General features: G+C 35.7%; 1 protein-coding gene across 5 annotated transcripts; it reads right to left on the bottom strand.

Annotated features, from left to right (window-relative positions):
• Positions 1–4,107: 4,107 nt before the first annotated feature.
• Positions 4,108–15,207, bottom strand: LOC111381513. Of its 5 annotated transcripts, none has more exons than XM_023005298.1 (9): positions 14,984–15,207; positions 14,424–14,669; positions 13,230–13,347; positions 11,951–11,996; positions 11,493–11,578; positions 5,084–5,142; positions 4,729–4,841; positions 4,484–4,566; positions 4,108–4,415 (listed from the first exon to the last, which is right to left on the bottom strand). In XM_023005298.1, exons 1-8 carry the CDS (start codon positions 15,055–15,057, stop codon positions 4,532–4,534), a joined length of 777 nt encoding a protein of 258 aa, XP_022861066.1. In that variant the 5' UTR covers positions 15,058–15,207; the 3' UTR covers positions 4,108–4,415; positions 4,484–4,531. The 5 variants fall into 5 exon arrangements, with proteins under 5 accessions (XP_022861066.1, XP_022861068.1, XP_022861067.1 ...); XM_023005300.1 differs by having other exon boundaries at positions 4,484–4,551; XM_023005299.1 differs by having other exon boundaries at positions 13,230–13,338.
• Between the last annotated feature and the right edge of the window lie 2,243 nt (positions 15,208–17,450).

The raw sequence follows: 17,450 nt of genomic DNA, 5'->3' as shown, positions 1-17,450 counted from the left end.
TATATCCAAGCTTGTGCTTGCAGTCAAGTTAATCCAACACTTTACTTTTGCACTGTACGTGGCCTGCGGTTAAGGGAATAGGCCTTGTAAAATATTATTAAATGATATTTAATTATATTTTATGTGTAAATAATTACTTATAAGTAAAATATCACTTATGAATAAAAAAATCTTATTCAAGAAATTATAAATTTAAAATTTATGCAAGTGACATAACCATTTAACCAAAAACTTTTAAACATACCTGTTTCCCCTTATTTTTTTTAAATATTTGTGTCTATACGTACTTTTATTCGTTTGACAAACGTTTTGAATAGATAAATAATAAACTCTCAATCGTGACTTAGTTTGTTTTAAATTTTTTTATTGAAAATCACTCAAAATTGGTATTTAAAAAACTTCATAACCGATATCCCAAAACTTCCAAGCAGACCCCTAAACTTTCATACTTAACGTTTGTCTCATAATGGTCGTTATCAAGAGAAGCAATTACTACTTGTATTGTAATCGACTAAGATACTTAAAAGTGAACACTGCGAAACATTAAGGATGCTTATATTATGTTGAATTAAACGAGATTAACTAAGTTTACCAGTCATTTTATTCCATCTACATGCATTCAAGATACTTTGGGGCCTTTTGAGTGCTTTGCGTATGCTTAAAAGCTAAATTATCTTTTTCATACTTATTTTTAACTAAACATTTTAAAGAAAAATAATAATTTTTCTTACTTGTTAACTACATATTCTTAAATAATCGCTTTTCATATAATAGCACTATATTTAGCCCTTGTTTGACAATTTTTACTTTAATTTATTTTCTCATACTTTACTTTAATTTATTCTCATACTCATTGTAAATTATACATTCACATAATAAAATATTCTACACTTAAATTCAAAAAATTTCCTATTTTTTAACCATACATTTTCCAAAAAATACTATTGTAATCATAGTTTATTTATTTATTTATTTTGAAATAAAGGCCTTCAAACATGGGTGTAGGATTTTGTTATGTAGGTGCAAATGCTTACGCTTATGGTGTCAATCTCGTACAGTCCACTAATTGTCTGATCATTATAAAGGTCCACATTCGAATTTTTTTTTTTCCCTTTTTTTATCATTTTGTTTTTTGACATTCAACTTTCTCAAACTATATGATTGACGTCATGCACTTTTTTTTTTTTTTTTTTTTTTTAACAAGGTGTCCGGGCTTGCGTCCGACTAGATCCTTGTCCCTGAACCTCCGGACCCTCAGCAGCTCAGGGAGGTAAATCGCAGGATGTGCCCTTGTTGGCTCCCAGGTTCCCACAACTCATTTGGACTTCTTCCGCAAAGAGAGCTCTCCTCACTGGGCGTTTGTTCACACCAATGACTTCCTCTCCATATGGCTCCCAGTGTTAACTCCAGGAATCGAACTCCCCACCCTTGTTTCCAGCGTCCCAGCGAAGTGATTGTTTTACCAACTCGGATGTGCCCTGTTTTTTTTTTTTTTTTTTTTTTTTTTTTTTTTACTTTCAACTTTCTCAGAGTATCAAATATGATTGACGTCATGCGCACGTGTCAATTGTCGGAACATTATAAAGGTCCACATTCGATTTTATTAATTATTATTTTCTTGACATTCAACTCTCAAAGGTCCACATTCGATTTTATTAATTATTATTTTCTTGACATTCAACCTTCTCAGAGTATCAAATATGATTGACCTCATGCTAATTAGATCAGACGTTTGGTAAGTTTCGAGGAAATTTGTTTCACATTGGTGGAAGTTTCAAGTAAATTTCGTTTCAAGTAAATTTCTCATGTCAATACCTATATATATATATATCCTCTCCAGAGCTTCTTTCTCTCACCCAAGCATACAATCCCCAGAGAAGAACAATGTCTTACTTTGATCTAAGATACACAGCCCCATTTGTTGTAAACATTTTGAAATCACACAAGGCCATGCCTTGGGAATGGGATCCTTTTGGGATATCAATTGTAAACTTCACTTGGATTAAGTTTTGTCTTCTCACTCTCTTTTTCTTTGTCTTCTCTTTCGTCTCCATTGAAATCCCATTGACACCTCAAATTAATATGGGATACATACGCATACAGTTCAATAATTTCTCGGTTCCCCTAATGGTTTGTTCCTTGCTCTCGCTATTCTGCCCACAACATATCTTTTGGTATATCTATCCCATAATTTTGCTGATCTTCTTACGCACTCGTTGTATCTTTACTGCATGGAGGAGTTTTGTGCTTAGTGTTCAACTTCTGCTGCCAACAATTCCCGATCTTAACATATTTATCACTACGACGAACAATGATGATGAAGCCAACTTAGAATTGCAGGAGATGGAACAAATAGACCAAGTTTAGGCCAAATGTAAAGCTACAGGTTTGAATCAAATGGGCCATGACCCCTTGTAATTTGTCTTTCGGAAGTTGGTTTACTGTGCATCCACTAAAATTTGCTTGAACCTGCTAAAGCATAATAAAATCCCCCCAAATATTGAGTAAATGAGGCTGCTATATATCAGTGTTTTAAAAAACTCGTTTACACATTGTCTAAGCGTGAGGTGAGGACAAAACGCTTTGCTTTGGTAGGAAACGTCTGCTTAATGCATGCTTGGGTATTTTATTATTTTTTCCCTTTTTAAAAAACCTTTATTTGATTTTAGCTTTTAAATTTATTTTTTTCCCTTCAAAAAGGTTTTTCTCTTTTTCTCTATTTTTTTTTTTTGGGACTTTAGTTTCAAAATTTTAAATGACTTTATCCGATAAAGATTTAAATAAGAGTTAAGGTAAGGTACTATATCTATTATGATTTTGAAACCTATCGTATTGTTGCAAACTTCAAAATATGTATGAAGTTTTTATAAATTTTTTAAGTGAGACTTGTCTAGTTGAAAGTTGAAATTATGAAAGAAAATTTAGCCTTGCATTTCAAAAACTTGAAAATTGTATAATTGACTAATTGTAGGAACTATCAAGTAAATAAAGTATATATTATTTTAATTATTAAATGATGTTTAAAATGATTAAGTATTTAAAATAATAAAAAAAATAAGTAACACTATTTTTACCTTAGGCTTCGCCTAGACGTAAAAATCGTTTTGAAAATTAAGAGCTGATTATGACATTTTGAAAATTGGTTGTATTGTAGGGACTCACGTAGACTTCATACCCATTAACTTCAATTGACGAGAAGCATACACACCTTACGAATTAAGGTTCAAGAAAAAGGCCTATAAAGATACACATAGGGACCATCAGAATAAAGTTCATCCTCACACTTCTTACTTTATATTATATACACATAGTTCTCTTCTAAGAAGGTCCATGTAAAATTTAACCCTAGGCAGATTTTGACATCAATAGAACCATTGGAATTCTATTTGTTCAGGCTATAATTCAGCAGTGTCTAACCAACCACCTACTAGGTTAAGCCTAACCGTGGCCCACTGTATTGTGCCAATCACCTACTTCACACTACATTTGTTAGTAGGGCTAAACCAAACGGATAGGGCCGTGGACGTCCCCCAAGAATAATCCTTGTTAGTATTCTTTGTGAACGGATAAGGGTATTTTATATACTCATTTGGGGCTTCTAAACTTGATCAATTATAGCTAATATAGTGGATATCCACCTAATTTTGTGCAAATATGTTAGTTGTAAAAAATTTGTATATGACTTGAGCGAAAAAGATGAATTTGACACTCAATTGGAGTTGATTCGGGGCAATTCATAATCAACCGGATTGCATTTGGTTAATTGAAATAATTAAGATGGTAATTGGTAGAGATTCACAAGTTTCAGACATGAATCCAATGTTCAGAAAGTTTGGGAACTTATTTGCAAACTTTCGAAACGTGCATGGGATCAATCACAGACGATTGTAGAATGTGGATGGTCAAATTATGAATATTTAAACATCGCAAGTTATGCTCCTTGCAATCACAAAGATAACAACCGGCAAATTCTCTCAATTAACCATTGATAATTATTGTCTACAAGCCATGCGACCATTGTTCACAAGCTAGGCCATTTGTCCATGTCGTGCACCACAGTCGCGAATAACTAGAACACGTATGTGCGTGAAAATTTCCAAAATTGGATGAATAATATGGTCTATAAAGACGAGAGTTTTTCACTATGTTATTTCCTGTTTTTCCTAAACATTCTTAAATCGAAAACAAGAATTTGATTGTACATCACAGCAATGTGTTACAATTTCAAAACCAAAACTCCACTAATTTGCTTCATCTCTTCATTCTGCGGATCAAGAACGAGATTTTCATACAAATGAGAGCTATAATACAAGATTATTTCATGAAAGAGTGCTTATAGATCTGATTTAGTCTATTACACACACATCAGACTGAGAATCCTGGACCGATGGCAAGCTGAACTTCTGCTCCTCACCCTAGATAATAAGAAAAATGTGAAAAAAGTAACAGGGTCGTCTCTGGGGTACAAAAATTTTGTGCTTACCTTGAGAAATTACATTTTTACTCTAACCCAAGGAAGTAAATGTGGTTTTCATGTAGAAGCACGGCTTCCTGAAAATAGATTATCTTTCAAGAGACGTGAATAACTTAGGAGTCAATGGTACTATAACTACAGACTTTGTATAAAGTGATAGGTCACATATATAGATTAAATGATAAAACTATTTGCATCTTCAGATCAGGAGTTTCTATGAGAAAACTGACATGTAATTAAGTACAAAAACTTACTTTGAAGTTTCATTGAAAACAAATCCTGTTGTTTACGCACCCATTCTTCATAATCTTGCAGCAGCTGTTGTATGAGTAGCGGTACCAACCTGTCCACTAGAGCCTGCATCACTCTGTGTACAATTCATGGTCAGGATTTGGGAATACATGATGTAGTTTGCTAATTTTAAGAGTTCTAAAGGTATCAAGTCTTACCTTAAACACTGGAAAGGCGTATTTCATTACACATGAAGAGATTTTCCTTACACTCTTTTTATTTTAAGTCTCAGTTAATTATGGTCTCACATATTCCCTTTTTTTCTTAGAAGTAAATGGTTCATGCTTTATTTACTGTAAATGAGTTTACAACACTTACATATTCCCTGGAACCTCGACAGATGATATTGGCAAAAAGATGAACGGCTGGGTGTAAATCTGCATAAAAGCAACATAATTACTTTAATGATTGGGATGCAGCAGCTAGCTTTCAGATGAGTTATAATGAAGATGAAGGTTCAATAAAAACTAAGATGCCAACGGGAACGAAGCCGTTCAATGAGAATAAACAGGCTCAATTCCTACAGTGAGTGGCAGGGTAAATCTTGGTTGCATACCGTACTTAGTGGCTATATCTGAATCCGAGTGAACAAAAGTGAAGGGTTTGCTATGAGGTAGCATGCTTGACTAAGCTTAAAAATATTATCTATCGATAAATAAGTTACTTATTTTGACATTAAGAGTTACTTCCATAGTAAATTTCTTTTACTTAAAAGCAAGAAAAAGTAGCTTGTCCAGACATGTTTAGAAACCCTTTTTGTTTTCTTTAAGCATATAAATTCACAAACATGTACTTGTAAATTCAAAAAAATGTAAAAAAATCATTTCCTTGGATTTTCTTTCTTCTGCTTTCAGAGACATATTATAGGGGTTATAGGAGTGAAAACATGGATACAAGTGTGACAAAGCTCAATTCAATGATATATTTTGGGAAAAATAAAGCAGGCCATGAACTATTTAATATTAAAATATTAGAAATCATATAATCTATATAGCTAAGAAGGCTCAAGTAACAGGAGAAAATATCAACTGCTAATCTTTAGCATTTGAAATAATTACCAATCACAGACAAACTATGAGCCAGATGATCAGCAATATTAAAATTGTTTCTAATTCTAGACAAACGAAATGAAGGAATCTATTCAATCTGAAGGTGACAAACTTTTGAGAAATATTTTAGTGCCGATAAATGTGTGAAATGTTCGAGTCAGCCCATAGGAAAGGCTGCTATGTAGGGGACCCATCTCTCGGCCTACAACTAACGCTGGCAGAGGCTAAAATTGGGGAAATGACATTGAAAATCAGTCCATCTCAAGATGAAAACAACCTGTCAACATATTACCTTCCCTGTAGATGTGTTATCTTGGCACGGGCGATTTCAATCAAGGCATAGATATCCCTCCCACAAATACCATAATGTGCATCTTCCATCACGTGCCCAATTTAACATCAGCGTAGAAATCTGATTCCACCACAGATCCACCAATCCCCATTCCTTGCACATGGCCAAATCGTCCCTTAGAGCACGGGACTCGGCAACGGTGTTCGTAGACATGCCATAGTAGTGAGCAAAACTGGAAATTAGTTTATCTCCACCTGAAGCACCTGGATTTCCTTTAGAGCCTCCATCAACATTCAACTTCATCGTACCATTTTCTGGTCTCTTCCAACTAACCAGCTGAGGTACTACCACAGAAATAGGAGCTACTGGAACACTTAATCTTTCCAGAGTTTCTCTGTCAGACACTCTTATACAACTGAACATCTTGAAGGAACTCGCAATTATGATCAACATCGCCCTAACCTGTCTAATAACACACCTCGAAGAGATAGCAGCCTCCTCCATTCGAGCTGCACATCTAGCTATCCACAATTGCCAAGTGATAAGCAAAGGGATGATTCCATGTAACACAACCACCTGTGTATATTGTGATGCTTTTGTCCACCATGATACCATTTTCCTTGCCAGCAACTAGCCTCCGAGAACAGAATAGTGCAAGCCCCTGCAAAATATCTCCATAACTCTTTAGCTAAGTCACCCATGCCTAACACATGGTCGGCCGTTTCGTATGATGGTTGCATACAGCAATTATATCTAGATGCCAACTTGACACCCACTGCTTGGATATTAATGACAACAGGTAGTTTAGATCGCAAAGCTCGCCAACTTACAGAAGAAAGTTTCTTGGGCACCATTGAAGACCAAAGCCATTTTTTCCAATCACAATTATTACCTCTTGCCCAAATGAGTTCCCAAGCTGATTTTGAAGTGAAGCGACCATCATTAGTTGGTTGCCAGATTAGAACATCTCTACCAGATCGAAGTACAACATTGGCATCAATGATTCTTTTAACACAATCATTATCAACGAGGTTTCGAAGCTTCTCCATATCTCACCCTGTATCCAAAAGCAAGTTCTTAACTTGGATTTTCTGGTCACCATATTGATATTCCTCTGACAAAGGACCTAACCGCAACCAATTGTCGAACCAGAAACTAGCTTCTCCATTACGCATAACCATTTTTGCATGTTTTAACACCAATGAAGCCACGTGCAAAAGGGACCTCCAAAATCGAGAGCCATAATTGCTATGTAGGATAGTAGCAAGATGCTTATCTGCTAGATATTTTCTTCTGAAGAAATCAGCCCATAAGCTAATCCCTTTCAATAATTTCCAGAAAAATTTCATAAAAGAGATGATTGCATTTCCACGAGGTTTCGGATTCCCAGACCTCCTCTCCTTCCACCTGTAGACAAATATTATTCCACGCAAACCATTTTCTTTTGCGACACCCATGCGACGAGCCCCAAAGAAAATCATAAAACATTCTTTGTAGTTCCTTAAAAGTCCCATTGGGAACTCTCATAACAGATAGGATGAGGATGGGCATGCTATGAAGGACATGCCTAATAAGAGTAATTTTACCTCCAAATGATAACTTACCTTCCCATCTGGCCAGTTTCTTTTGAATCTTTGCAAACATTGGTTCTAGCATATTCATAGTAAGCCTTCCCACATGAACAGGCATGTCCAGGTAGGTGGCCAGCCACGAGCTCTCACTGAAACTTGATAGGTTCAATAAACCATCCCTTTTTGCTAGGCTAATGTGTTTGGAGAAAAAAATCATAGATTTTGCCGAGCTCACCAGCTGTTCCAAAATATTCACATACGTATTAATCACGTGCAATAAATTTCGAACTGATCTCTTGTCACCATCGGAGAAAATTAATAAGTCATCCTCATAAAAGAGATGAGAGACCATCGAGCCACCACCCATGGTATAAGGATTTATCTTTCCCAAATCATAAGCGAGCTTAAGCATTCGAGGGAAGACCTCCTTGACTAGAACAAACAAATAAGGGCAGAGAGGGTCCCCTTGTCGTAGGCCACGAGATGCCTAAAAGAAACCTTTAGCCAACCCATTCAAAATAACCGAAAAAATCAGATCTCTTCATTGTCCAGAGAAGCGAAACCACTTAAGCACCTCCAACAAGAAGCCCCAATACACTCTGTCATATGCCTTTGTCATATCAAGTTTTAAGATAATGTTTCCACCCCCCTCACCTTCCTATTCAACGATGACGCCATTTCTTGGGAAACGGCGACATTTTCAAAAATGCTTCTACCAAGTATAAAAGCAGATTGTTCCTTGGAGACAAGGGACCCAAGCAGCGGAGACGAGCGCATGACAAAGATTTTAGAGAGGATTTTGTAGTTAATCGAACATAGACTGATGGGACGAAATTTTGCATAACTTTCAGGTTTATCCACTTTAGGGATCAAGACCAGGTTTGTCGGTCCGAGCAAAGTAGTCAGTGGTAAGAAGTCTAATGCCATATCCAACAAATCCATATTCACCACATCTAAAATCATACTCCGAACACGTTTCTTGGAAAAAATGTACAGCCTCAGTGTGGAAAGTATCCGCTGATGCAAGTATGCGGCCATCATCTAAAATCATACTTCAAACATATTTCTTGGAGGATTTACGTCTTACACATGCGCGAGTAAATCTGGTGTTGGCATCACCCTCTTGTAACCATTTTATCCTCACCTTTTGGCACCATAAAACCTCCTCCTGTTGTACCCACTCGTTATGGAATTTAGCGCAGTTGATAAGCTCAGCTTCCACATCCTTCGAATATTCTTGTATGAGATTATTTTCTAGCATCATCAGTTGATCCTCCAGTTTGGTCAATTCTTGTTCCACCCGACCAAACACCTCTAAATTCCACCTTTTGAGCACCTTTTCAAAGCCTTAAGTTTACACCCCACACAGATTATTGGGCTCCCAATTCCCTCCTCTTCCTAATACTGTTTAATAAAGGTAGTAACCCCTCCTACGAACACCACAAGCGCTGAAATTTAAAAGGTCTTGGGACATACTCGTGAGCTCTATTATTCAGCTTGATCACCATTGGACAATGGTCAGACGATGAGCGAGCCATAGTGACCAGCTTTGACGAACTAAACCGTTCCAAGAAAATGGGATGCACCAATACTCTTCAAGCCGAGTCCAAATCCTTCTCCTACCAACTCTTCCGTTACACCAAGATAGACGACTGCCTTCAAAAGGTAACTCTACAAGACCACACTATTAAATGCATTGGTTAAACTCCTTCTTTGGACGTCTATCAGAAAATAACCTGCCCACTTTTTCTTCATTCACTTGAACAACATTAAAGTCGCCACCAACAAGGCAGGGTTCAGTATCACCAGGCATATTCCGAATTTGCTTCCAAAGTTTTCGATGCTTGTTCTAGAAACAGCTAGCATACACAAGCTTAGCAAACATTCTTTTTCCTTCCTTAAGAAGAACACCCAATATTGCCTGATCATATGCGACTAACAAATCAAACTGCAACCCATTTCTCCAAAATAACCAGACTTCCACCCTTCCATGAAATTGAACAACAGTCCTCCATCTGTAATTTATGCTTCCAATTATGAATCCGAACAACTCGTACAAAAGGTTCCGTAAGAGCTACAACCTCTGGTTTAAATTTTTTATTAATTTGCATAAGACAACTTTGCGACGAAACCACTCCCTAATATTCCAAATTAACACATTCATAATTGATAAGGTTTTTGAGACCTAGTACTCTTAGGGTAGAGTAACTTTAGTCATTTTGATTTGGTTCTCCTACGCTTCTGATATGAATCCTTAGTCTTAAAGTCAGTCCGATATTGTTTTGGAGCCAATTCCTCTAGTTCATCACCATCTTCTCCTTCTGAAAACCTGCAAATTAACACCGTAAAGGGAACCGTATATCTGCTCCTCCTTTAAATCCTTATTAAAAAAACACAATTCACTTTCAAACACAGCATCGATGATTTTTAAATTTCCTTGCGGAGACGAAGTACTATCCCCCAGCACCTCCTCAGATTCCTGTCACCAACCAATCACTGGACAGGCTGCCCATTCAACTTCAACAGATGGCCCCATGGTTTTGGTGGTGTCTCTTGTCTGCTCTTGGTTAGCAGATTGCATAGGTGCGTGAGAACCACTTCCAAGTGCCTTCTGATCAAACTGTTCCTTAGAAATTAATTCACCAACCATGTTACTATACTACACTTTTTCAACCTGATTTGCCATGACTTTCTTTTTTTCCTTCAATGATCTCAAGCCTACGGGCTCTGACTCTCTTCCTCTCATTGAGATCTAATTGAACCGGCTCTGGTATTTTCCTTCTTCCAACTTTGAGCCAAACTTGTAGATTCCTACCCTTATTATCATCAGGTTCCACCAGCAGAGGTTTTTGTATTCCACTCACTCTACAGTTCAACATCACAAGGCCCTGCCGACAAGTGGCACAAACAACTGTAAGTTCTCATAAATGATTTCCTGGCAGTGTCTTTTCTCCCCCGCCGGATGACCAATCCAAAAAGATTGCACTGGTGGTTTCAATACATCCATCTCAACACAGAATCTGGCTCCCTTCGGCCTGGTGACACAATACATGGTATTATCTCTTTTCAAAAAGGTGCCCATGATCGAGGTGAAGCTTTTTAAAGTAGAGACTTGATAGAAGTTAGGTGGAAGCCTGGTAATCGCACCAATACCAGAACCCTCGAAGAGTCCTCCTCCTAGTTAAACTCTGGAGTCCAGTGAAATATGTTATAGGGAATGCCGTCTATCTCCTTGCTCTCCCTAATCATAGCCGGGATGAAGTCTTCCTCACTGGTAAGTCAAACGAGCACATTCCTTGCTCTCATCAATTGTCCCACAACAGGCATGGATTTTACCCAACGATTTTTGATGAAACCCTGAATGATATCCAGCGAAGGTCGCCTGCGTAAGAATTTTAGCACCACCGAGAATTTGAACAGTGCAGCATTCTTCTCAATCTCATCCTCCGTGAAGACAAAACAATATTCCCCTTGTACCAATGTCGGTTCTTTCATTGAGATAGCCACTTCGGGCAATGGTTGTGGCCGATCAACGACTATATTAGCAAAGGATGGCTTGCCAGCCGCCCACGGTGTTTGAACAGGGCTCCGCCTCCTGGTAGCTGCTCCCTAGGGTTAGCCATGACGGCAACCCTAGAGGAGAGGAAAGAAATCGCCCACTGAGAGGGTTTTTTTTTTTTTTTTTTTTTTGGAATAAAGTTTGAGGTAACAGATACAGATGAACTAAGCGAATTTCCGTATTTGAAACATATATTCAAAAGAAGAAAGTACCATAGAATCCACAGGAAAATACTCAACAAGAGGAGGGTAGCAACCTCAAGGACGAGATCTAACTTCACATCGACATTCAAAAATGGTTCACTGCCAATAGTTTCCCATGTTATACAGTTTCTCATTGAAGCTGCATGTTGAAAACGAAGAAAGATTAAAACTTAGATGTAGGCTATAATAGGCATTGCTAAATTATGCAAGTGAAATCAAGGGAACATATACTAAAGCCACCACGACATATTAAACTTGCAGTCGATGACAATGAAGAATTTCAGAAATCGTTGAGTGCATGCAAATTACAGACATATGCAGTGGATTGTATAACATCTAATTTGAATCTCCCAGTTAACCATATCCATGATGAGTTTTGACTTTTCGAACATAGGTGAAATCAATGCAGATACTCCTTATGCTCGATCTTTACTCTAGTCCACATTCATTCATTTCAACACCTTGGAAATTAAAATAATAATAATGATGATGATGTAAAGAATAAGTATACCTGAAAAGCGCTCATTCTGCCGTTCCACTACTTCTGAACCCTCAAACTGCAACCCACATTAACAGTTTAACAAGTTACCAAATATATCAAGTGTGTGAAGTGACATAGGAACTTATCAATATTACAAAGAACACATGAAGAACAAGAAAAGAAAGGGGATCCAAGAAAAAGAAGAATTAGGGCAAGAGAAATCAATTAATTCAAATAGGCCCTTTACATATAGAGCAAAGAAACTAAAAAGAAGCTAAAATCAAACAAACTTCTTCTAAACTAGAACTTCATTAAACTATTAAAACTAATATAAACATTCATAATTGGAATTAAGTTTTATTTCAAAATCCTATCTATGTCTCTATCTCTATCATGAAGCCACGTGCTATTATTTAACAATGCATTGGCAGCAGGTGTTCAATGGAATCCTATTAATGAGTCGATTTCTTGATGACATGCTAAGGTTTAAATTTACAGGTTCAGAACATTGTAATAATTTAAAAGGAATTTATCATAATACCATTCACGTAGAAAGAAAATATAACTAAGTAAAAATACAAAAGTTAAGACATGTTGAATTGAACTCAACTACACTTTGTAATTGAAAACCTCCAGGCTACAGACTCCAAATTAAGCAAGAGCCTTTTGTTGATCCATAGCTTGCCTTTGTCGGAGGATAGATCCTTTATCATGATTTATTTAACGAACTTCCTACTTTCACAAATATAAGCCTGCAATTGGGGTCCATGGTACAACTTATCGTTTTATTATAGTTGAAGTAGTGTTCCCTTAAGTTTCATTATATCCCTTAATATATATTTCACCAATGGGTAAGACTAGAGCTTCTTCTTCTTCTTCTTCTTCTTCTTCAATTCCTCTTCATATTCATAATATTCATGTACTCTGAGTATTCCACCTCCTAGGCTTCAATTAGATATCAATATAGACTACTCTTGTCGCTGTCAAGTCATACTATGAGCGAAAATGCTCAAACTTCCATTGAGATGGATAAGGTATCATTGATTGTGAATCTAAGATATCCACTTAGAGCACATTTGGCTAAGCTTAAAAAGTCTCTCTCTCTCTCTCACACACACACACACGCATGCACATTTCTGCCTTCTCTTGTCTCTTATTTCTATTCTTATATAACATAGTGATTTCTTAATTGAATGCTGTAAGCGTACTGTGTCAAGTTTACTTGTAAGAAAATAAATAAGTTTTGGAATGAGTAATTTTTTTTAATATATGCACAGCATCTACTCTTAGCCCACTAGAATAAGTTTACCTTGCAAGACAACATCTCAACTACACAATCTTCAGTACTTGGTGTAACTCTCAAGTCCAACACTGGCGCTACCTCAAAACTGAGAAGTTGAAGCTGTGGTAGAGTACACCTGCATGTACTAAAATCAGATTGTTGCAACAATTACTTATGCATGGGAAATGACCTTGCAAGCCAGAAAAAAAGTGAATATAGGAATTCTATTTTAGTGGAGCAAATTTGACAACTAGTTTTTTTCATCTATGAAACTAGTTTTTTCATCTATGAAGTTGTATAATAAAACAACTAAACAAGTTTAATAGGGAAAACACAACTGTACATATTGTGTAAATACTAGAACCAAAGTTAACTTCACTAGTACACAAAATATTCGTGCATCTAACTCATAGCTAGTATCAGGGCTTTCTCAGCTTGTTCATTGTAAGCTATGCGATCAAAATGATGCATATTTATCAAAATATCAACCCAATGACACAGTTACTTCCATTCACTCTGCAGTTCCACTCAATCAATCATGGATATTATGCATGAGTTGCACCATGTTAAAGCAACATCCCAGTAAGATGCACACTTAAGCAACGAAGCCCAACTAGTTCAGACATTTTCAAGAGAAGAAGCATCTAATCAGCTCTAGAATGACAGAATGCTACAATCAGTCTGATAGAGGAGGTTCAATGTGGATTCTATTCTAGGTACTTGGCAGTTGACAATCACAGAGAGCCCTTAATTAATTGAGCCTAGGATACTTAATGCAGACAGAAGTATATGTTCTATGTATTGGTCTGCATTGACCTTACAAAGACACAGATGTTGGAACTACAAGTCCATTTCTCCATCTCCCTTATACCAATTTCCACTCAAATACAATTTTGTACTTCCTCATTGCTGCAATTCATCAAACACGGGCTTGCAAATACGATGCAAGAATCACATTTCATGTCCAAGCTGTTGAAAACAATTTAAATATAATTGGTCCTCTCTTTGCCAACTTAAGCTTTTAGAAGTCAACGAACAAGATCGTCCACGTCACAAGCTAAAGAATGAATCCAGCCTACAGGAGGATCTTCAGAAATTCAGTAAATAAATTTGTCCAATCTCTATAAGCTTAGGTACTTAGGCAAGATGGTTCAACACAAGCATTTAACATAAAGGAAAAGTTTGTAGCATAACAATAGAGGGGGTAAAAAGAATTTTCACCTGTAAACATTAGAATCAAGGGATTGATAACTTTGCAAAGCCCTTGTGTTCAAGATAGATTCAATTCCACATGGATGACCAAGAAATTCACTTATATGATGAATATTCTTGCCTCCAGTGCCATCATCACCATAATTTGGAACCCTTATCCTTTCCTTCTTTCTTGCCGAAAGATTTGCTTTCTTAGCGTTTGACTCTGACAACTTTGCTTTACATACATTTACTCTATATCCCCCAATGCTCCTCCTTAAAAAAATAATAAAGAAAATTTCACTTTTAGCAAAGTTTTTTAACAACAACAACAAATTGGTCTTATTCCAATAAATTTAGAGTCGACTGCATTAATCCGTCTTCGTCATTCTTCTTTTTATTTTATTTTTCTTTTTAAGTTCTTTCAGAAACAAAAAGATCAGAATTTTTCGTTTTCAATTTTCTCACTCTACAGACTAAGACCAATCAAATAAAGGGTGCATCCAATGAATTTCCACATAACTTTATTCCCTTCTGTTTGTTGCCAAGTATAATCTAAAACAACAAATTTTTTACAATTAACATAGTACCTGGTCGTAGAGGTGAAGATTTCTTTATACCTAGGGAATGGGGGAGTTGCAGAGTGGTATTTAGCTGCTGCCATGAATATTAGACAATTTTTTGCTATACTTGTAGTGCCATGGATACAGAGAAAAAGGAAAAAAATGTTGATATTTTGAAAAATTCTGAGGTTAGACGGGAGCTTAGCAGGGCAAAGAACACCCTACGCCTACGGATATCAGTACAACTGACAGGTGGGCATCAATGGGGGATACACGTATCTTTAAGACAGGACCCAATTTTTAAGTGGATTAAATTTTCAATTTTTAAATTTTTTAATAATTATTTGAAGAAATTTTTTTAGGGGCGAGTTGAAGAAAAGATAAAAAGAAATCCTTTGACATGTGTTTATAATTGATCCAATAACTTTTAATCCATATATTTCATGAGATACATAAGTTCTATATACTTATTGATTACTCACTTTTATCTATTTATAATTGAGGAATTGTCATAAATAGAAGTTAAAAATCCAAATGGTCATTGAGCTTTACTGTTAATTATTCCAAACTCATAATTGATGAAACAACCAAGTTTGATTACATCATCAATTTTTATATTACATATGACAATTGGAAAAAAATATGTTTACTCCACTACATTGTATCTTGTCAAGGTTAAAGCTAATGTTGAGTCATTGAATCACGCTTCGTGGAAAAAGCATGGTCTAGAATTGAGACCTTCGAGGGTATCTAGACTAGGTGATGACTGGTTCACAAAGATAAAAATATATAAGGGGTCCATATCATCGAGTAAAAAAACATATTCCGTTTTGTTTTAAGCTTCTTTCTATGTCGTTATGATCTAAAGATGTCCGACTCATTTTTGTTTATGAATTTACGTTATACGATAATCAATACATTTGACAACGTACATTTAGACTCTAAATCAGCCATATGGTAATTGTGACAAAGTTACATATATTAATAGTGTAGATATATTTGATTATGAGTATTGGAAATGCCCTCATGCAAAAGTTGTATCAAGGTAACTCCTAATTCTGAAACTTGTATCCTAGGATATGTATAAATAGTTGTATTCTTTAACAATGAAATGTTACATTTTCCAATGAATTAAATGGATGAGCTGAACTAGTAGTTGTTTTAAATAACTGAATGTAGTTTTCTTTTTCATAAGGCTTGAATTGCAAGATATGACTGGGAACTATCAATAGGGAACTAGTTGAGAAGATCTTGATATACGATGTTCATTATTTGATGGAACATACAAATGTAGTTTGAACGCATGCACATTGTTTTTGTGTGCATTTACATCTACCACTACTAATTTTATTCTTTTATTTAGAACAATGGATCAATGTCTACTGTCTCAGTGTGTACAACTACAATGGATGAACCCCAGAAAGAATCGTGATCCGAATGATTGTAAGTACGAGGTTATGTTCATCCTTGACCGACCCTTTGAAAACTCGCAAGTGGATGAAATCGTGAACAAGTAATATAATAATGTGTAGAGTACCAAACCCACGAGGACTAAGTATTTGATTGAATTCAAATTAATGACAACCTTAATCGAATAGCAACAAGTTTTGAGTTTTCTATACTAGTACTTAAGTCATCAATCAAACTAGATAGCAATTTAACTAATTTTTCAAATATGTGAAAGTATTATTAACATGTCAAATCCCCCTTATTAATCCATTTTTATCACAAGAAATTAAGGTGACAGTTTGTTGTCGTTATTGCTGGTCAATAGTCCTAATTTGATAAAAAATTTCTCTCGATAGTTATCAAATCTCTTCCCCTCTTATAACCTTCCTATCTCTCCATGAAAGATACAAACATGATAAATGCATTAAACAATCTAGAATACCTATGAAAACCATGTAAAGCATAGAGGTATATCATATCCTCTATCCAACCTTACAATGTTTATTTTATCGTTTTTAGCTAAAAATTATTATCTCTCTCGATAACAATAGGTTCCAATAAATCATCTCAATTAGTAGGTAATTAATTTAGAATTCGGTGAAAATAAAAAAAAAAAATCCAAGATAACATAAATATAATGAAAATAATTAATTAATACCAAAAATCTTGCAGCTAGGATTCATCTCATCCTAGCAATATAAATATAGCCAAGCATATTGAAATTACAAGAAATCATTAAAAGTTTAACAAACATCACCAGGAATTTGAATAGTTGAAGAGAGACGATGGATTCTTGATAACTTTTGAGTTTTCCATCCATTTTTTGTGTAAATTTACTGGTATAAAGTCTCCTTGGTGATCTTCTTGTAATTCCTCGGTTGAAATCTCCCTCAAAGATGAATTTGCCTCTTCTTCAATATAATTCTCTCAAATTCTTGAGTTATTTGTTGTATAAAGTGTCAATGAGACTGAAAAAAGATTACTAAAATCATCAAATATTCCAGCTCTATTATAATTAAATTGTACTATATATAGTTAGATTGTT

This window comes from Olea europaea, unplaced genomic scaffold, assembly GCF_002742605.1.
Source record: "Olea europaea var. sylvestris unplaced genomic scaffold, O_europaea_v1 scaffold2320, whole genome shotgun sequence".
Classification (NCBI taxonomy): domain Eukaryota; kingdom Viridiplantae; phylum Streptophyta; class Magnoliopsida; order Lamiales; family Oleaceae; genus Olea; species Olea europaea.
This window is presented reverse-complemented; position numbering and strand designations above follow the sequence as displayed.